This window comes from Biomphalaria glabrata, chromosome 5, assembly GCF_947242115.1.
Source record: "Biomphalaria glabrata chromosome 5, xgBioGlab47.1, whole genome shotgun sequence".
Lineage (NCBI taxonomy): Eukaryota > Metazoa > Mollusca > Gastropoda > Planorbidae > Biomphalaria > Biomphalaria glabrata.
In genome coordinates this window covers 20,844,266-20,866,769 of record NC_074715.1, presented here as the reverse complement: position 1 = coordinate 20,866,769, position 22,504 = coordinate 20,844,266, and the positions used below count along the sequence as shown (strand labels likewise).

The window sequence follows — 22,504 nt, the reverse complement described above, 5'->3', positions numbered from 1 at the left end:
TATCTTGTTGGCTTGAGAAGCCTGAGAAAGCTTTAGCGCACGAGTTCAACTTCAGGTCATTCACCGTTTTTTAAAATAAATACATTTAAAAAGCGATCACCCAGATACTCCATTCTTTTTCCCTCCACTGTTCTCCTAATAGTCCAGAAAAGTGATAGGATTATAGCGTATTGAGAATGCTAAAAGTATGAAATTGCCCTAAACAATTGGTAAAAATATTTCTAACCACACAGATTTATTACTAATAGTTTAGATCTATTACAAATTAAATTACATGACTGATCCAGACTAATTGATACAACTACATATAATATAAGCTTTGTTTAAAAAAAAATAAATTTCTTTTTATTTTGCTTGTTCCATCTCTACTAATTGTCAATAGAGTTTGATAAAATCAGGAATTTACTGAGAATCTCAAATAAAGGATGCAACCTTTTACATGACACAGTATGTTTATCTAGACAGATATGTCATTTAGCCATGTTTTCCAAATAAGTGAAAGGAAATATGTCAATAAAACTATAGAAAACATTGTGTGTGTGTGCATGTGGAAAGTTGATTATAAATATTCCGCAGTAAGCTCTTATTGGTGTGATTATTCTATTCCTCCACAGACTAGGCAGGCTTATAAATGATTTAGAAATAATTCTTGCCAACAATTCTGACTTGAATCTCATTTCCAACCTGGGACAAGACCTGCAGTTATTCAACCAGCTGATTAAAGCTTTGTCCAATGGATCAGCAGACCTTAGTAAGTTATGTTATTTGTTTTTGAAAATAAAGAAACATGATTTGCATTCACTTTAAAGTTACAATTCTGTTCAAAAGTGTGGTTTTTTTTTTCTTTATTTTCTTCTAAAAATGATAACTAAATCAAATGTACAAACACACCTCTTTACAATGCCTCTAAATAACAATTTAACAAAAAAAAAACCTTAAGATAATGTGGGGTGTGGGGCTGCGTGGCATAAACCACTTTGCTACCTAACTAGAGGAGTTTAAATCCCCACTTGAGCTGAGTTGTGTTTGCTGATGGTATGCAGCATGAAAACCTTTCCCCTGATACCCTCTTCCCCTACGTCCATAAGAGTGATTGATCCAGAGCACACTGAGCATGTTAAAAGCATGAAAGATGTGCTATATAAAAGCAATAATAAAAAAAGGTACTATTTAAATCTTCTACAATCAATCTCCTACTACAAGATGTTTTGAATGGTTATATTGTAAAATTTTGTAAGAAATAAACACAGCTATGCCAGATATGGGTTGAATCAGACCAAGGGCACTTCTCGTTTGTAACCCCATTGTTAAGCTATTTCAATTTAAAGCTGTAAAAGTTGAACTAAGTTGAAATGCCATAGTCTATATATTTTGATTACAGATTTTATGTTCTAGTTTTTGTAAGAGCCTGTTCTTTCATTATATAAACTATGTAGTCTAAATAATTGATATGCACCAGTATTATATATTTTTGTTTGTGTCACAGCACAAATGAGATTGAGACTGGGCAACATTCTGATCAATGAACAAGAGCTGAGAGACAATATTGTCAACTTGAGTTTACCATTAACACCAAAAGCAGTAGACACTCTTCTAAATGCTACTCTCAATTTTAGTAAAGTAAGATAACATATTTTGCCTCTTTTGTTCCCATTGATACTTTAAGGGTGAAACAGATTTAACCTTATCAGTGCTTTACTTTCCATAACATTTCAGATGCTCTTCAGTAAATGTAGACTCTATATAAAATAATTCACCATCTTTCTATAGTATTCATGAAAATGTCATGAATACATTACTAGCACAGATCTGCCCACCATTACACAAAATCCTCTAGTATGTGAAAAGCGTATTGCATAAAATTTCTAGAAATAGACTACATATTTCTAGTCAATTTTTATTTGTGAATTAGCAACACGGTTAGGTTTCATGTATTTGGGGGGGGGGGGGGGGGGAAGGGGGGGGGGAGCATTTCACAGTGAAAACTATGATAGTGCTGTCAATGATGCATTGATCCTACAGTCAGTAACTTATTTTAATTTTACAAGTTCATTAGAAATTAATTATTTTCAAGTTTAGAAAAAAAGTTGAATGAAAATACAAAAACACTTTGAGTCTAGATCTACCATCTGGATAGTTCTTTTACATTCTATATCTAGAGATCTAGGTCTTTAAAGTGTATTTACACATTAATTAGATTTCCATCTTGATGTACTGTGGTACTGATGAACTACATTTGTACTTGTATTTTTAATTGACAAACATCTTGTTCTTGCTGTTGGTCATTACCATAGTTTACATGCACATATTTTTTGTTTATTTTATACTTGCCTTCCTTTTTGTTTTTTGGTTTTAAACTAAGAACAGGTTCTAAAATTTCATCAGAGATATTTAAAAAAGGTACAACTATATCACATTCAGTTTTCAGATGGCAACACATTTGATTTAGGTTAATTATGACAGAAAACTTTCTTTTCTTTGTTATCTCCCTTTTAATATTTCTTCATCTTATGTCTGTAGGTTTCAGAAGCTTTCAGAGACAGCAATAGGACAAGATTGGATAACCTGATAACTATTATTAGTGACCTATCCATGTTGGGTAATAACACACGTGTTAACACATCATTGGTCAGCTCCATAATGAACACAGCTTGCAATGACCAGGTGCTTGTGTAGTAAACAAAATAATTATAAATTAACATTGTGATGAAGTATATGGACATAAAACAATTTGATGAAAACTTAATGATACAGTGGGCTCACATTAAACATTAAATTTAATGGCAAGCTGTTTATTGTTGCAGTCAGAATTTATATTTGACACATTGCTAGGTAGTTTAAAAATACATTTTTCAAATGTCCATAGAATAGTATTATGTGGTTTTTGATATCAAATTCATCCTGATGTTTAAAGCTGCTTACAATACTCACATGAACTTAGATAAGGCAAGGCTTATTGTCATTCAAAGCTAATGTACAAAAATGGTGTCTTTTATCTAATACTTTTTTCTTAGATCAAAAGAATGTTTGATTAGTTTAAAAAAGGACTGGGTTTTACTAGTACTTGACAATAGTTTACATGAGCTCATTTCCTCTCAATAATGAATTGTATGATCTTACAAGTTAAACCAAATGAGATTTGTCTATCTGTATCTAACAAAAAATATTTAAAATATTAGTAGTATTCATTCATCCTAATGCCTCATTAAATTCATGCTTATCATAAACATTTACTAAGTTTATGATACATTGTTTTTCATAAATCTCTTCATGGTTTTCTTGTTCCTCATAGCAGCTCTTTCTTTATCCCCTGTTTGTGTATAGTTTTTGTTTTCTTTTTTTTTCTTGTTACATTTATTTCATTGTAACTGTTATAACCAGATTGTGCTTGAGTATTTTAATTTTAAAAACCCTGATGATGGAAAAGACCTCAAGACTCAGCTCTGTAATTTAAGCCTCACTAATGCAACTGCTCTATTGGAAGCCATCAATAAAGACTTGAACAGAACAGAGCTAAGGAATGAGGTAAACGGATTCTGAACTATTTGGGTAGTTGGTTTTCTTTTACAAAAAAAAAAAATAAAGAAAATTAGTCATCTTAAATTAGCAATGCTTCATGAAAAAATGTTAGATTATTGTGTGTGCAAGAGTTATTGTTCTTGAGTTTCATTTTTAGAGTGAAGAGAAAAAAAAAAGATTAGTTAAACATTTGTACCTTATAAAGTAAAGCATAGTATATATCAGCTACTTTGACTCTGTAGTATACAATAAATATTTGCTGTTACTTTCATAAAGCAAATTAATTAATATTGGACAATATGAGTGATTTCACCATATCAACTGAAGAGTTGGGACAGAATAAAATACTTTTACTGAAAAAAAAAAAAAAGAAAGTGGTTGACATCAAAGAAAATACTCAATACAATAATATTGTAGATGAAAATAGCTGGCATAGTGACAGATAAAAGCTAAAATTAGACAATGATGATCTGGTTCTATAACTTGAGTAGCAGATGCCTAAAAGCTAGTATTATGAAAATTAAAGTTTAACTCTATTTTGGGTCATAGTTCCCATTTGTTTTTATTTCTGCATTATTTTTTTGAACAATGTATGCTATAATAACATTTTTTTTCACTTCACAGATTCAGAATGTATTCCGAGATCTTACTGGCAACGTTCCTAATTTAAACATCACTAACATTAGTACTTTGCTCAGAGTATATAATGATGTAAGCTATAAGATAGGATTGTTTCATTCATCAGCAGCTAGAAATGGTTGATCTTATATTCTTCACCAATAAAACTCATTCTTTATCTTATGTAATATTCAAGCTAAAGATAGTGATAAAAACTTGTGCTATAATTCTCATTAATCTTTGTACTCGAGGACAAGCCTTATTATTGTTATTATATTTCTCAACTTAAGTTGGTATGCTGTGTTAGATACCAGAGGCATATTATGTTCATGAATCAATATTTACTTCAATATATTGTCCCTTGGTGTTTTGGATAGTTATGTATTATGTTCATGAATAAATAGTTACTTAAATTCACTTGTTCTGTAGTGTGTTAGGTAGTTACTTATTATGTTCATGAATAGATATTTATGTCAATTCACTTGTCATGGTAAATTGTATAGTTGTTGGGGCAATCAAACTCTATGTTGTCCTTACATTTGTCTGTTTTCTGCCTTCCTCAGTGTCTGGCCCAGTGTTAAGTCAGAACAATCCCAGATTTGATCTTACTAGCATTTATTTTACTGTGCTCTCTTCCTTGATTTATAATACAGAGAAGTCTCTTTAAATCTTGTACAATGCTCATACTTCCTGAGTTTATATTTTTTTTATGATGGTTAGGAGGCCACAGAAGTCCTAATCTATATTTAGATTGCTTTTAAATCTCTTCATTGGAAATACAGTCCTAGTCCTTGAATAATCTCAACACCAACTCTCCTATTATAAAATCAATCACTCATTAGCTTATAGGGTTACAATTTCAGGTTGTAGATAGGTTCATAATTAGGTGATATTTGCTATTTAATTGATTTTTAATACATTTTCAAGAATTTACTCTGGTATACTTTATATAATATTTTATTCCCAACTAGACTGATGATTATCATGTGAACAATTTCTAATCTGCAGGTGACTCAGTTATCCAGTCTTAGCAACATTGTTGCTGATGTTTCAGACATTGTATCCACCCTGTCGAATTCCTCCAGTAATGGTAACCAAAGCTTGCAGACAGTTTTGGGGCGTTTGATATGTGGCGGGGACAGTCTGCTCTTTAACATGAGTAGTGATAATGAACAATTTCTTCAAAAACAAGAAAATCGTCAAGAAGATCGAAATAAGGTCAGAAATGAGGAGTATGAAAGGGCTAAGAAGGCTAATGAGGATGCTGGGCTAAGTGAGTTGACTTTTATCAGAATACAAAAAATTAATAAAAGGTCATTAAAATGTATTGGTGACAATCAATTCCTCTACAACAACATCCCATTCCATTGTCATTTGATTTTCTTTTGACAACAAATCTTTCATTTCATATCAAATTTCATAAAATAGAATTTATAATCTTTTCTATATATATTGGATCAAATCAAATTTAAGGTTGCTTGATTGAGTCATTAGAATTACTTCAAAGAAATGTAATAAACTAAAGATATCTCTTTGAAGAAGACTCATTGGTGTCTGTATTAGTAAAAGATGGGATAAGTGGGTTCTCAGATTTAAAAGATCTATTCAGTTAATAGTCAAGGACAATAAAAAGTTGAGAACCAATGTTTCAACTCTAGACTTAATTTATGCAATTTAACTAACTATATAATATAAAGAGTCTATATCTGACAATTTATGCAATTTAACTAACTCTATGTATAATATAAAGATAGTCAATATCTGATGGGTACCTGACATTAGTTTGGGAAAAGTAAAGGCAGTTGGTCATTGTGCTGGCCACATAACACTCTTGTTAACCATGGGCCACAGATGAAACAGATGACCTTTACTCAATGTTTAGACAAGGATGAATTGTTAAAGTTTGTGAGACATTTTTCATTGAAGGCAATGGCCAGCATGTCACGGTTGCAGAAAAGAGTCTGCAACAACATATTGCTGACTAACAGTACTAAAGCCCTAGTCTACCTGACCTGTGTGTTGAGCACCTTGCTATATGGAAGTGAAACATGGTCAACCTACTCATGGCAGGAAAAAAAGCTGAATGTCTTCCACCTCCGATGCCTAAGGCGAATCTTTAAAATAAGGTGGCAAGATAAGATAACCAATGAGGAAGTGCTACAAAGAGCAGGATGCCAGGACGTCCGCTCTGTTATCAGCAGCAGACTCCTTGGCTGGCTTGGCCACATTTGTAGAATGACAGTTGGTCGACTTCCACAGGACATTCTGTATGGTGATCTAATAGAAGGCAGGAGAGCCGCTGGTTGCCCACTTTTACGTTATACGTATGTATGCAAACGCGACATGAAGCTCTTCAAAATCAACACGCATCTGGAAAGAGGTGGCACTGGATAGATCCAAATGGAGAGAAAGCATAAAGGAAGGGTCACGGATTGCAGATACCATACACAACAGAAGCAGAAAGAAGGGTGAAAATGCAACCGTGCCTGGTGATTACATATGCCCAACCTGCGATCGCACCCGTGTATCAAGGCTTGGCCTCTTTAGTCACTCAAGAAGTTGCAAAGGGAAAAGATCGTCTCTCGAGACGTAAAATGCCACAGATTTCATTGAACTAGTAAATAAGCACTGACTATTGAAAGTTGAAAAAACATTCTACTGGACAATTCTTGACAAATCTACCCTGCACTTTTGGTTGTCCAATTGTTTGTGATTTCCTCTTTTTATACTTTTATTATATGTTCTAACATTCAGGGTATATTTAAAACTCTCCAGCTCCTGAATGTTTTAACAGTCAGTGTATATTTAAAACTCTCCAGCTCCTGAATGTTTTAACACTCAGTGTATATTTAAAACTCTCTAGCTTCTGAATGTTTTGACACTCAGTGTGTATTTAAAACTCTTCAGCTCCTGAATGTTTTAACACTCAGTGTATATTTAAAACTCTTCAGCTCCTGAATGTTTTAACACTCAGTGTATATTTAAAACTCTTCAGCTCCTGAATGTTTTAACACTCAGTGTATATTTAAAACTCTTCAGCTCCTGAATGTTTTAACACTCAGTGTATATTTAAAACTCTCTAGCTTCTGAATGTTTTAACACTCAGCGTATATTATAAACTCTCCAGCTCCTGAATGTGCTGCTCTGTATGCCAACTTTGAACTGCAGAAAGCAACCCGAATACTATGGCGGCAAATGAAACCTATAATACTTGGGTACATAAATTATACTCCAGACACACCAGCTACAAGAAAAATCATCAAAGAGGTAAAATAACAAAATATTTCCCGGATAAATTTAGTCATTTATTTGCTCTGCTAGAGTGTTTGGTGAAATATTTGTTTTACTTTGATGAATGGCCTAAGAATCTCAAGAATTTTGTCTGGGTCAGTCATGCTTTTATTTTATTGTTTGTGGATGGGGAGAATGCTAGTCATGATATTTAGTTCAGTCTTGAGGCAATGCATTAGAACTGGCAAATAAGACAAAAACTATTAAAGAATACTGCCTCTAGCATTTACCTCATTATATCTTACTTGATCAACAAATAAAACCATTTAAATGTTATTAGAAAATTCAATTTTAATTTGGATATTGAAATAAAAATGCAAAATGATCAAAATATGTGGACATAGCTTCATAAGAATAGAAAAAAAAAAGTTATAATTTAATCCATACCAAAAAAACGTCATCCCCTTGTTCCAGTTGTATGTACTTTGAGAATAAGTCACATGATTACACCTAATTTTGTGGTACAGATGTATTTGAAACAAATCATATTCAACAATTTGTCTGTAATAAAGTTCAGTTATGTTCTGTCTTGGTTTGGGCTGTTTGTAGCTGTTCATTCCTAGTCATGTCTACACAACACACTACACTGTAGTTTGTTAGTCAAAATCATTTTTCAATTCTTGAAATTTACTACTTGAAAGTTCTTTTATTTGAGAATAATAACAACGCTACTGATACATGACTGAACCTTCACTGGTTGGGTTTAAATATAAATCATCTTTATCCTTCTCTTGATCATCTTTATTTACATATCTCATTTGGACATTAAGATCATTGAACCTCAGAAGGTAAAGGCAAATTGTGTGTTTTCATAACGTCAAATGACTTCAGTTAAAATGTCCTCAAATAGCCTGTGAGCATACCATTGGAGAAGTCATTGAATGCTTTCTTGATGTCCAGAGATGTCACTAATATCACACTTACACATTTTTTTTTCTCTTTTAATCAATCAGGCTTCAAGAATGTTTGACTCCATTATTAGCTTCATGAACTTTACTATTGACCTTCAAACTATCCTTCCAATGGTGGAGACATTTTTAAAGAATGACTTTGAGCCAGTTAGGGTAGGTAGTTCTTGTATTTCTCTCGCTATGTAGATGTTGTTTTTTTAATGGAACATATTATAATATAGAAAGTTAAATTGCCAATATCTTATAAATGTCACCAATTTCATTCATGAAATTAGCATAAAAATGTAACAAATGTTACTAGGCTTTTTTTTTTTTTTCAAAATTGATTATTCATTTCTGTATAATTGTTTCAACAAAATCATTATATAATCATTATTTCTATCAAAAACATCTAGGATTTTCTAAAAGGATCAAATTGCAAGAATACTGTGTATTTCTTGAAAAACCTATCAGGCTTATCAGCCAACTTGGTTCCAGCTGGACTTCCTGTAGGCCTCATTCGGTCCTTAAATGAATCTTGGTGTGACAGAGCAGCCCAGTTTCTATCAGTTGATGGATTCAGTGGATCATATGACTGGACAGATGCTTTGAACAATACCTCAACTCTTCTGAAGAATGTTACATCCTATTTTAAAGTGGGTATTCAATCTATTTTGTTTGTCATCTATTTGATTTTCATTGATTGGGACTTTTTATTTTTTTACAATATTTTAATTCAAGTTAGAATTTCATTGAACCTTGTTAAGTAATGTTCTGAAGAATTGAGGCAACAATTGTCGTAGTTTGGCCGAACACTTTTAATCATCAACATAGGACGCCATCTTAGGCAGGAAGGCCATGTTCACAACAAAAGACGCATAACTCACAATGACTAAGGGCTATAACTTACATATCAAATATTAACATCCTTCCCTTTCTTTAGACGAAACATATTCACTACAACATTCCAAAACGAGCACATGGCAGAAACATCCTTCTTTCACCACGAACATTGTAGACAATAACCTTTTCACATACAGTGACACGATGATACTACGATACACTGATAACATTTTCAACAGACAACATTGGTATATACACAACATTATAAATAGGAGTAGAACATATAATATACATAGAACATAATATACATCAATATTGAAGGCTATGCAGATCTAGCAGATCTAGCAAAAAATGTAGCAAGAAAAAAAAAAAAGACAAAAAAAACTTGAGGGGTTGTCACCACTTGCCCATGTCATAGTCCTTGTGCCACGTAGGTGTGGCTCTCGTTCGCCCACTCCTTCTCACGCTAGGCTCTGCTCCGTGAGCCAAGGGTGGGATCCCATCAGGGCCGGCGCTGGACTCTAAAGCAGGGTGTGGTTTTAAGTCTGTGGATGAGGCATCTAGTGGTGCCTCATGGGTTGCCGTTTCGTCATCTGAAAAGATGTCTGAGTAAGGGACATTCCTGGGCCGGATGTGCACTCTGTTCCTAACGTAGGTACCGCCCGTTGTTCCCTTCACGGTGTAGGACCGCTCACTGTTTCTCATAATGATTTTGCCAGGCCGCCAATCATTGTTTCCTGGACTCTGGAAGTAAACGTTTTGGTCCACACTCAGCCGGGGCAGGTCTCTTGCTCTTTTATCATAGTGTTTTTTTATGGTGTACCTGTGACGGGCTTTCGCCCCCAGGCCTTCTGTGTAGCTTTCAGGCTCAAGGGGTTTATTCAGGGGTAGAAGTGACCGTGTTATTCTGTTCAAACACAACTGGGCTGGGCTATAGCCGCAGTCCTGTTTGGGAGTGTTGCGAAGTTCCAGCAGGGCTTCGTATTGATCATCTCCGGTTCCGATGGTCTTTCTCATCATGTTTTTGATTGTTTTTACTGCGGCCTCTGCTTTTCCGTTGGCTTTGGGGTGTCCGGGATCGGACCTGATGTGCGATATGTTCCATCTGTTAGTGAATACGGCGAATTCGTGAGACGTGTATTGAGGCCCGCAGTCAGAGATTAGGACTTTAGGGACTCCGAATCTGGCAAAGTGAGCTTTAAGTTTTCTAATCACCTCGGTAGAGGTTGAGGTTGTTAAACTAAAAGAAATGATAACAACAACCCCGGTGCTGGGTTTCTATAACGCAGCCAAATCCCTTGAAATTCAGGTCGACAGCAGCCAAGATGGGCTTGGTGCCGTGTTGATGCAGGAAGGGAAACCATTGGAGTATGCCTCACGAGTCTTAACACCAACGGAAAAGAGATGGGCTCAAATAGAGAAAGAACTACTGGCAGTAGTTCTTTCTCTATTTGAGCCCATCTCTTTTCCGTTGGTGTTAAGAATTAACCTTGGTGACCTAGGAGAAGCGAAACTAACCATCGATGCAAGCAAGTCTCCAGTGGTGTCTGCATGCCGCAATATTCCTTTCGCATACAGAGACAAAGTCAAGAATTGAGGCAACAATTGTCGTAGTTTGGCCGAACACTTTTAATCATCAACATAGGACGCCATCTTAGGCAGGAAGGCCATGTTCACAACAAAAGACGCATAACTCACAATGACTAAGGGCTATAACTTACATATCAAATATTAACATCCTTCCCTTTCTTTAGACGAAACATATTCACTACAACATTCCAAAACGAGCACATGGCAGAAACAAACCTGGAACCAGCAAGGAACCTGCATGGATAGTTGATCTCATAAATGTCTAATGATTTTCCTAAAAATTTAACTGTTGATGTATATTTTTGAGAAAAGAATTACAAGGTCATTGACCACACAGGGAAAACACTAGTCTGACCATTATCATTTTTCATACAAAATAAAACAAATTTAAATTTGGCTAGAGATTTAGATGTAGGTCTAGGTACTAAGGACTATGGCATTCTTGAAAGGACTATCGCTTTTATTACTTTCCTATTGTAAGGCTTTATTGATTCAAGAGTTTAATAAATTAATGTTCAGGAAAATTTTGCGCGTCTAGTCTAGATCTAAATGCTTATCATTGGAATATTAAAAAGTAAACTAGATCTATTTATTTGGATTTTTTTTCCGTGAGAAGGGGATGGGGTAAAAAATGTTCTATTGTTTTTTAATCTAACATTCATTAATTTTAGGAAAAAAACAATCGCTTTATAAGTTGCATAAAGGAAGTATTGTCTTTTTAAAAAAAAAAGTATTTTTAATGTTTTTCTTGTTAAAAATGTCATGAGTTGAACAGGAAGTAAGGAGTAGGAGGAGGAGATGTTATTCAATGAGTAGTTCATACAAAACCAAACACCAAACTCTCTTGTTTCTATTCAGAATCATTTAAAATATAGAACAATGATAGAGATTCTGGTTCCTTGTTTTTGAAATGTAAATTAGCAATTTTGAACAAATTAAAATGTTTCCACTTTTAATTTATGCATACATTTTGTGTTTTATTTTTCCTAGCTTAAATGTTTAGTTTTTTTTTTGTAAAGTAGATATTAGAGTTTTAATGTTGTTTTATAGCAACTTGCTAGATTTACATAGCTTAGGTTGATACTGACTTAATTAGTGGTGCTGTTGATGAAGAGATGCTAGATCTACATAGTGATAGCTTAGGTTGATATTGTCTTGATAGTGCAGTTGATGAAGAGATGCTAGATTGGTGTTCTGATTATGTTTCAGTGTGTGCAGCTGAATAAATTTGTGGGGTTCCATGACTCAGCAGCTATGGTTGAAGCCAGCTTGCAGATGATTCAGAACAATACCTTCTGGTCAGGTGAGACTTTGGGTTTTTTGTTTGTCATTTGAATAAGATCAGTTTTATTTGTTTGAATAAATATAGCATTACATTCAATATTAAATATTTAAAGTTCCCTGACATCTACACGGAATTGATCATTTACATTTTTATAATCTATTGTATAAATTAATTATAAATTTTAGATTGTAAAAAAAATTAATTTAGTATATAATTTAGTATATATAATATTAACTTAGTCACTGTTTTTTCTTAGTTTTTTTAATATCCTAATTTTGGTTTTGGATTAAGTGGACATTCGAATTATCAAAGTTTGGATTATCGAGACTCCACTATACTTCATTTTGTTTTTGCTTACCTTTTCCCTTTTTTCAGTCCCGTATAATACACAAACTTAATAAACTATAAATATTTAGAAGAACCTTATATTGTCATCTCATATTCTAAAACGTTTGTAAAATGGCTGGAACATTTGGCATTACTTGTTTAGAAACAGAGTTGTCTCTTTGATTCATTTTATGATGAGTCAACCATTAAAATCTCTAACTCTGTGGATAATTTTAAAATACTTTTATATTATATTAGAAAAAAAGCAAGTTCTATACCAAAATACATCACAAACTTTTTAAAATGCATTGTTTTTTAAATCTGGACAGTTCTAAAGCTTTTCTGCCATTTTTGTTTGTTTGTCTTAATTAAATATTTCTTTGAAACTAGCAAAAAATGTAACTACATAATGGATTTTGGTATTGGTTATGCTTATATTAAGTAGAAAAAAGTGTTAACAATTAATAACTTTGACAATACATTACACAAATATCATTTCCAGCACTGCTCTAATTCACATTGACCCAAACTAAACCATTAAATATGGACCACATAGTAAACCAAGGCATCTGTGTAAAAAGTTCAACCACATTTTGTTATACAGTGCATCTTTCATGCTATGGTACACTGTGCACTTTTGTTGAATCTCTCTTTTGGGCCTTGGGGCTATCTTGGAGAAGGTTTCCTTGTTGCTTTTAGGGGCTCAGTTAACAACTCAGGGATAGGTAGCCAAGTGGTTTGTTTGGGCCACCTGTTTTTCTTTTGTCTTGATTAGAAAGTCTCAATGCTCGTATCAAACCCTAGAGCTTCAAACTGTTGACATTACAATATTTTTAATTGTATACATTTCTATAGCTGTTGTCTTTGACAATATTGCAAAAAGTACTGACCAAATTCCAACTCTGGTATCATATAGAATCCGTATGGATTCAGATAAAGTAGACAGCACTAAAAGAATTATGGGAAAGTGAGTTCTTCATGTTTTTTAAATATATATTTGGTGTCTGCTTTGCATCAGCTTGTGCATGCTTATGCCCCCTATTTCAGCTGTTGTGTTTGACAATTTTGAGGCTGGCTCCACAAATGTACCATCTTTAGTCAAGTATAGAATTCGCATGGATACTGACAAGGTGGATAGCACTAAAAGAATTATGGACAAGTAAGTTTATGCTTCTTAAGGATTTTTCAAGGAGCTAGCCCCATCCAAATGTATGTATTTAGTGCATGTTTGCACGCATGTATCTATTTGTATCTTCTATACCATAGAAACAAAGTGATATGGTTTTTTTTTTTACATTTTATTTTCTAGTTAAAAGTCTCATTACTAATATATATGCATTTAACTCTTTCTCTCTGTAATTATTTTCCACATTCCGACAGAGTTATCCATTTTGCTCATTTGCATTTCAATCCCTGTTATGGTTAAATTTCATTTACTTTTTTTGTTTTTTTATCAGAAAATGTTATAGTTGGTATAGAGTTAAAGCAAAATTTATTTTGGATAGTGAGATAAAAAAATTAAAACTTATGGACTGTATACAAGTCTCTATAGAACAAGATCTAGACTAGATCTAGGCAATATTCTTTTATACAAATTGAACTAAAAGTATTTTTTAATAATAGTTATTCATATTTTCACAAAACTTAATGTATACAAATTCAAAACATAAATTATCTTCAGCTCACTATCCCGTGTCATTACCATAAGGAAAATTAATATAAAAAATAGAGCCTTTTTTTTTGAAGCCCTCACTCTTTAAAAACTTGTTAGTAAAAACACTTTGAAAATGAAAAAAAATTTTATGTTTTCCAAAGGGAAACTGTTTAAAGATTAAATTTAAATTTTAAGCAATTTAAAACATTTTCAAAGGAAAGAAAACAAAGCAACTGACTTTTTAAGCATCGACAAAAATAACATTGATTCGGCTGAAAGAATGGGGTCAAATCAAGAATAGTATTGCTGATAAGGAGAGAAAGAGTTAAGGAAATGACTTAAATAGCCCTTTTTAAAATTTAAGTCCCCCTACCCAGCATGATTAACATATGAACACTTAGATAAAAAAAAATTAAATGGCTAGAATATTATTTAAAACATACCTTTGAATACTCAAGGTTTATTTTGTATAATTCTCTTACTGTTTCTATCAAACTTCAACATTGTCTGACAAGTTTTTAGTATTGTCTGATTGTCCAAATCTCAGAGATCTATTTCTTTGCATTATACAGAATCTACAATTTACATATGGGCTTGCTTACCTCATTATTGAACAATTTTTTGCTAGACTTGTAATAGTTTTAATAGAGTTTTTAAAAATATATTTTTTAGGCATTTAATTCAAAATGTTTCCATGATTTTAAAAGTATTAATTTACATAATAAAAAGCATTTTTATAGATGCTTGAATTAAAAACAATTTAGTAGTATTATTATTATGTTCTCTATGCTGACACTGCTTTGAAAAAAAACAAGATCAACAAAATAATTTGAAGAGCAAAGTGACTGATTAGATTTTTACATAAATATTTTTGATTTATTAATTTTATGATACAACAGTTTCATACAAATCAAAATGTGTTAAAGAAAATCTTAGTGTTAAATGTTACTTTTTTGGATGTTTCTTTAGATTTAAAGATATTACAACCTCTTGCAGGACATTTGGGGATGGGGGTGGTTGTGGGCAGTGTTTAAACTCTACACCATTGAGACCATCTATCGACAGTCCAGAGCGCAGACCATGCAGCCATATATATATATATATATACACACACACATATGGAGAGACAGAGATTTTAAATTATTGTTATATTTACAACATGTCTAAACCAATGTATTAAAGTTTGGAAGACTTTTTTATAATACTAATAAATTCCGATTTACTTACATCTGATTAAATTTTGTTTACACATCAAAAGTATAAAACTTATTTGAAACAGTTTTATTAATTGTAAAAGTTAAAAGAAAATTGTTTTATTATATTATTCTTTTATTCTGTTTAGAACATTTTTGGCATTTAAAAAAAATATTTGGTATCATTGTATTGAAAAGTCTGTTGTGAAAATAGTATAAATGAAAAATCCAAAACGTTTTAAGTTGTAAGGCCAAATTTTTAAGGGAATGCTGCTAATTTGTGTGAGGCTTAATACATACAAAGTATCTCTGAACTCTTCTACTTTTATATAATATGATACTGATCAAAAGAATTTATTTTCATATTTGTGTGTATAATTTGTGAAACCAATAAGTAACTAGTTTGACATTAAAATTGTATTTGAATTGTTCAGATACTGGCGACCTGGGAGCCGAGCTTACATCAATTCTTTAAAGTACTGGATCTATGGGTTTATCTATATCCAGGATATGATAGACCATGCCATCATACGTCTTCACACCAACACCACACAGGAGCCTGGGATACTCACTCAGCAGTTCCCTTATGGCTGTTATGTATATGATAAGTAAGTTGTCTATCACTAGTAGGTTTGTACATATGTATGTGATAAGTTAGTTTTCTATCATTAGTAGGTTTGTACATATGTCTATGATTTATAAGTAAGTTGTCTATCACTTGTAGATTTGTACATATGTATATGATTTATAACTAAGTTGTCTATCACTAGTAGGTTTGTACATATGCATATGATTTATAAGTAAGTTGTCTATAACATGTAGGTTTGTACATAAATGATATGTTTTTTTGTTGTTTTTTTTAGAATATTGACATTAATCATGAAACAGGTTGCTTTAGACATTAAGGCAGTGTAAATAAGAAAAGGTTTAATTGGCATATGCAAACCATTTTTTTAAAGGATAATTTTATACTGTGAATCTTTCTTTTTTAATTATTAAATAGTGCTTCAGGGATGTCTGTTGTGGGGGGGGAGGGTTACAGTTTTAAGGGAAAAAATTATTTTTTTTATTTTTTTTACATGCTACCACGAAATAAGTTTACCAACTAGGAACATAGGTCAGATTAAATTGCTTTATTTAGTGCTATATTTCAGTAACACAAGATTGAACTTTGTTATCATGTCAAAACTTTTGTGTACATTAATTTATCTCTCCCAGATTTGTCTTTGCTATTTCAAGAAGTCTTCCTTTGTTTATGGTCATCTCCTGGATATACACAGTTGCTATGATTATTAAAGGTAACACTGCAGCCATATGAGATTAATTCCATTGTAATAAAAAATACCTAAATTAATTTCTATAAAAGAACAAAACTTTTTAACCAATCGGGTAAACCCATTTTCACAGTATTTTATATTATCCTGTATGGCGAACTAATAGAAGGCAAGAGAGCCGCTGGTCGCCAACTTTTACGTTATACGGATGTATGCAAACGCGACATGAAGCTCTTCAAAATCGACACTGGCAGCTGGGAAGAGGTGGCACTGGATAGATCCACCTGGAGAGAGAGCATAAAGGAAGGGTCACGGATTGCAGATGTCATACACAACAGAAGCAGAAAGAAGGGTGAAAATGCAACAGCGCCTGGTGATTTTATATGCCCAACCTGTGATCGCAGCTGTGTATCAAGGATTGGCCTCTTTAGTCACACAAGAAGTTGCAAAGGGAAAAGATAGTCTCTCAAGACGTAAAATGCCACAGAGATATTAGATATGAATATGTCAGCTAAATGGGTAAACCCATTTCAATGCTTTTATTTTCATGGCAAAATTAAAAATTTGAAAGGGACATTCGCCATGTTTGACATAGGTCTAAATCTAATACACTGGATCAGCAATACATTAAGGGCCCACAAGTTGTTGGTGTTTCAACAAAATGTGGATTATAGTGGGTTTTTAAAAAAAATTATGGACTTCTTTTGTATTTATCAGCTATCTATGTGCTTATAGATAATATATTAGTAAGTGGTCTAGTGATCTATGAAGCTGATAATGTAAAAACTTTCATGCTTAGTGCATTATCAGTGCTCTATGGTCCAATCTCTTTTGTTGACCAGTGGGGGTAGAGGGTATCTGGGAGAAGGTTTACGTGCTGCCTCTATGCATTCTGCAACTCAGTTTGAGTTGAGATTCCATCTACATACTCTCTTGATTGGCAGCCAAGTGATTTATACCACACATACCACTGTGTCCACTGTAAGCATTCACATTGTAGCAGCAGCAGCATGGAAGACTTTTTTATGAACCAAAATCAGAATTGGATGTTTAAGATCAATTGAAATAAATCATTTTTATTTACACAAATTGTATTTTCATATTTATTGGTTGTGTGCAATGAAATTCATGTATGTAGTCCTGTAACTTTAAGTCTCACATCCACATGGACAGGTATTGTGTATGAGAAAGAGCAGAGACTTAAAGAAGTGATGAAGATCATGGGGCTTGGTAATGGCATTCACTGGCTGGCCTGGTTCATTAATTCCTTTGTCATGATGCTAATCACAGTCATCTTGTTTGTCATAGTACTCAAGGTCAGTCAACATTCTACACATGCAGCATTCAAACTGTTTTTTCATTGATTTTTTAATTAAAATATTTAGAAGTTAATATATATACAAGTTATTATATATAAATAGAGTTTGTAGACTGACAGATGAAATTTAAATTTACATAACTGAAGTATACTTTTTTTTAAATGTATCCCTGCTAAAGTGATACAAAAAACTAAATGGCATTCATTGGTTTTTCCCAATAATAATAATAATAATAATAAGGCTTATCTTTGAGTCCAAAGATTAATGAGGAATGCACTTTTTCCCATGGCTACACAGCCCCAGTTGTGACCCACATATTTTGCAACATTTTTAACCAACATGGGAAAAAACTTGATGTTTTTTTTTGTCTTTTTAAACAATATTTTTCACTTCTTTTTCCCCATCAGGTTGGGATAGAGGCAAAAAAAGGTTAAAGGGACGTGAGGGTAGAGGCAAACTGAGGGAAAGTGGAGGGGGCTACAAACAATGGGAAAAGAATCAAGGTAGAAGAGACTATTGGATGATGGAGAAAAGGGAAAAAAGTGGGCCAAGGTTATGTGCTGGTTGTAGAATGGATTATTAGTGTATAAGTCAGGGGCAGACTGGCTATATGGGCAGACGGGCAAATGCCCGGTGGGCCGGTACCAAATGGGCCGGTCAGGTCGCGACCAAAGAAAAAAAATCAATGCAGACAACTTTAAAAAAAAAAAGTGACAGCAGCAAGACACAAAGGCTCGAACACGTTTTCTTGTTTTTTTGTTTGTTTTTTTTTAAATTCTTATTACAGTTAATTTTGTTTGAAATTACTGTACGTATTATCATTAGCAAAACGTTAGACCGTACTTTCTGCTATGCACGAGCGGCATGGACTGCTTTGATGTCTTCGAGGTTGTGTTTGGCCTAATCATTTTACTGGTCGGCATGGGCCTTTGATGGCACTCCCAATTTTTTTTTGCTCCTTCCCTCGCCCGTCTTTTAATGGTTCCAATGAGATGTAACCAAAAAGAGGGATGAGAGAGGTTAAGTTAGAAAACATTGATATAACGAAGCAAAAAAAAAAGAGGCGCGACAATTAATTTTTTACAATACTTATTAGAAATTAACTTAAACACATACACAAAGCCGCGAAGTTGCAAACCACCCAACTTATTCACAGCTCAATATGGGTATAAAGCTCTACTTTCTGCGATTTGAAAAGAAAAAGTAAGTTTCTTTTTGTTTATTTTTAATAACAGATCCAAAAATACTACACTTTAAAAACTTAAGGCTTACAAAAAAAATATTTAATTAAAAAATAAATCTAGATCTAAATCAATTTTTATACTATTATAATTAATGGCAAACTTATGCTTAGTATGAAGTCTATGGTATGAAGTCATTAATGACTTTTTTTTTTTTTTCAAAATGACGCTGCACTGTGGCGGCATGCAATTTGTGCTTTCATTATTCTTATAGTTATAATGTTTTTTGTTTGGTGTAATGCACAAATAGTAAGACAAATTTCCATCCGGCAATAAAGATTATTATTATTATTATTATTATGAAAATTATTACAATATTTACAATAATTTATTATACGCTGTCAGATCCGATATTTAATGAAAGGAGATTTATATCTATATATATAATATAATAATATATCCGAAACATGTAAAACATTTTAAAAACAAACATTTTACAAACACTAAATAGCAGGGCCGAACTTAACCATTGTGGGGCCCTATGCGAAACGGATTTCGCTGGGCCAAGTTTGGGTAGGGAAGCGGATAATTTGTGAGATTCGTCTATATATTTTATTCATTCTTTACTACGTACAGAATTACTTTACGAGCCTTGCGTATAGCAAAGTCATAGAGTATATCATAATAATTCTGTTTCCTACATAGATCACGCTCAATAGCAAGAATTACCAAATGTTTCAATCTATCTTTAGAATTGTTGACCTTAACTAACTCTTTATTAGTTTGAGGTGCGAGAATTAAGCTTCTTTCACCAGACTACACAATTACGGCTAATGCATAATGCCGTTTTTATTTATCGCGCGTAGGATTGGCGTTTTCTATATTGAATAACACCCCAAAATGTCAATTTTTTTCTATATATTTCTGTATATTTTAAGGACTTTTTCGTATATTTTGCAATTTCGGGAGATTTCCAGGAGCTCCTGGTAAATCGACAGGAGGGCGCGGGAAAATGGTTTAATTTAATAATTTATACACCTTGAATAAGCGCGAGTCCTATGAAAGTGCGGATCCTTTAAAAGTGGGGCCCACTGCGGTCGCTTAGGTTGCAGTGGCCTAAGATCAGCCATGCAAAATAGCAGCGTATGCTACGCGGTCGACTAGTTTTAAATAATGGGTCATAGTATATTCATATACAAATCGCGTTTTTGGGAATGTACTAGGAGGAAGCAAGAGCTTTTCACATTAATTAAGTGCCTCTCTAACCGTTCTTCTTTCTCTTATCTTTTAATGGAATGGGTTGCCTGAGTCAGTCAGGAAAACCAATGATTTAGCATATTTTAAGTCACAGATCAACATGCATGACTAGATTTACACATGAAATGCGTAAGACGTAACAATCTTATTTTTTGAAGAAACGTATGTAATCTATAAGTAATACCAAAAAGCTTCAAACTCATTAGCTGCTATTGTATTGTTTATAGTTTTCAGACTACATACATGTATAAATAGAATACATTATGTAATCCTACGAATGCATACATCCAGTTTTCGATGCGTTATCAAACTTTATATATTTGTAGAGAATTAGGCTTACACCTATAATATAACACTTGGGCGTAGCCGGGAGGGGAGGGTCTTCAAACCATCACTTGCCTCAGACCTCATTGTCTGAAAGGGAAACTTTACTTACTGCCCCAGTGCAGCCAACTTAAGCAAACTACAATCACCAAATTTTATGAGCGTAGCTAAAAGGTTTTTGTGGTTTCCCTTCCCCCTCCAATACAAAAGCTAAAGCATTTTACCATTTTCTACCAGCCGCTGGACTCCATTGAATAGCAGATTTGGTTTTTTAATTTTTTTAGCGGAAGAGTAGCAGGCTAATTGCACTGTAGATACCTCAGAATATGCGTTTATAAAGCTTAAAATAACGGAAATTATGCTTGGTTACGGGGCTTCGCCCCGTACCCCACTAGGGTGAGCTCGCAGCGCTCCCCCGGACTCCCTAGCTGCCCTTTGGCGGTGTGTACTGTCTTTCCACTAATTATAGGAAGAGAGTATTCTAGGGTAGAAAAAATGTTTGAAAGAATGAAAAGATCAGAATGTAATGAAGATTAATTACATACACACACACACTAATATATATATATATATAAATTGTGAAGTGGGGTAAAAATCCCCCCCCCCCCCCCCCCCACCGAAAATATATGACATGCCATTTGTGGGCCGGTTTATATGGTAATGCCCGGGCTGATTTTGATACTCAGTCCCCCCATGGTATAAGTTTAAATATATATCTATGTTATGAATTAAACTTAGTTATCTGTGTTTCTCTCTACAGGGTGGTAAAATATTGGAATATTCTGACCCATCTGTAGTGTTTGTCTTCATGCTGGGCTTCACTGTGTCCACCATTAGCCAGTGCTTTCTTATCTCTGTTTTCTTTAGCAAGGCCAACCTGGCAGCTGTGTGTGGAGGTTTCATTTACTTTGTTCTCTATCTACCCTACACACAGCTAGTTCAGTTTGAAGATGTCATAACAACTAGTGAAAGAATTCTGGCAGTAAGTTTCTAAGACATTTTTGTATTATTTGGCTGTGTTAGAAGTAGAATAAGCCAAAACAACAATTTATTTGAATACACATTTATTGATTTACATTGTAATTTGAAAAGAAAATATGCTTATATTATTAGAAAGTTAATTGCAATATAATTGTTTTATTTATAAAAACTAGGACATATACATTAACATATATATTCACTATAATAATTTTAAAACATTTTATATATTGAACATATAAATGCACACTGCAGCTGTAGATTGCAATGTGATGTCAAATATTTATCCACTCTGTATGGGCTTATTCAAATCTTGCGATCTATGAAGAAGATATGTAACGATCATCTGTTTCTGTGGCCAACGGTTAATAAGGGTGTCATGTGGCCAGCACAATGATCAACTGCCTTTGTTTTTCCCAACTAATGTCAGGTACCCATTAAAGTTGGGTGGACTTAGTGGAGCCCTAAAAGTCCCAAAATTCAAAGTCCCAGTCTTCACAGAGATTGAAACCAGAGACCCATTGGTTCAGAAGCCAAGCACTTTACCACTCAGCCACCATGCTCTCAATTGATAATGTAGATAATAAATATATCAACAGAGCACACTCTTCTTAAGTCAATTAATTATTCTCATTGCAGAATTATTTGAGAAATATAATATAGAAATAAATTCATTACAAAACTTTTGATTGTAATAACATTTCTAAGACATTAGTAAACAGAGAAATGAAATAGTTTACAGAGAAATGAAATACTTTCAGACAAATGAAATAGTTTATAGAGAAAGGAAATAGTTTACAGAGAAATGAAATAGTTTACAGAGAAATGAAATAGTTTACAGAGAAATGAAATATGTATGCTATAAATTGTTCATTAAGAGTTTTATTGCTGTAAGGATTTCTTTTTATAGATCTCTTTCTCAAGTACTTTTGTTCAATAGTTATAATGATAGTTATATTTA

The 22,504-nt window shown here is 33.3% G+C and overlaps 1 protein-coding gene across 9 annotated transcripts in view; it reads left to right on the top strand.

Annotated features, from left to right (window-relative positions):
- Positions 1 to 22,504, top strand: part of LOC106070643 (phospholipid-transporting ATPase ABCA1-like) — a 76,162-nt gene that overhangs the window by 18,736 nt on the left and 34,922 nt on the right. For 8 of the 9 annotated variants that reach the window (XM_056028305.1, XM_056028310.1, XM_056028307.1 and 5 more), the window contains 15 exons: positions 615 to 751; positions 1,487 to 1,620; positions 2,521 to 2,664; positions 3,382 to 3,525; positions 4,144 to 4,230; positions 5,146 to 5,410; positions 7,265 to 7,404; positions 8,382 to 8,492; positions 8,735 to 8,974; positions 11,961 to 12,054; positions 13,411 to 13,522; positions 15,645 to 15,818; positions 16,429 to 16,508; positions 17,658 to 17,800; positions 21,326 to 21,547. In XM_056028305.1, coding sequence (XP_055884280.1) covers positions 615 to 751; positions 1,487 to 1,620; positions 2,521 to 2,664; positions 3,382 to 3,525; positions 4,144 to 4,230; positions 5,146 to 5,410; positions 7,265 to 7,404; positions 8,382 to 8,492; positions 8,735 to 8,974; positions 11,961 to 12,054; positions 13,411 to 13,522; positions 15,645 to 15,818; positions 16,429 to 16,508; positions 17,658 to 17,800; positions 21,326 to 21,547 — 2,227 coding nt within the window. Of the gene's footprint in view, positions 1 to 614; positions 752 to 1,486; positions 1,621 to 2,520; positions 2,665 to 3,381; positions 3,526 to 4,143; positions 4,231 to 5,145; positions 5,411 to 7,264; positions 7,405 to 8,381; positions 8,493 to 8,734; positions 8,975 to 11,960; positions 12,055 to 13,218; positions 13,331 to 13,410; positions 13,523 to 15,644; positions 15,819 to 16,428; positions 16,509 to 17,657; positions 17,801 to 21,325; positions 21,548 to 22,504 lie in introns of all 9 variants that reach the window. The other variant, XM_056028303.1, reaches the window with a different exon arrangement.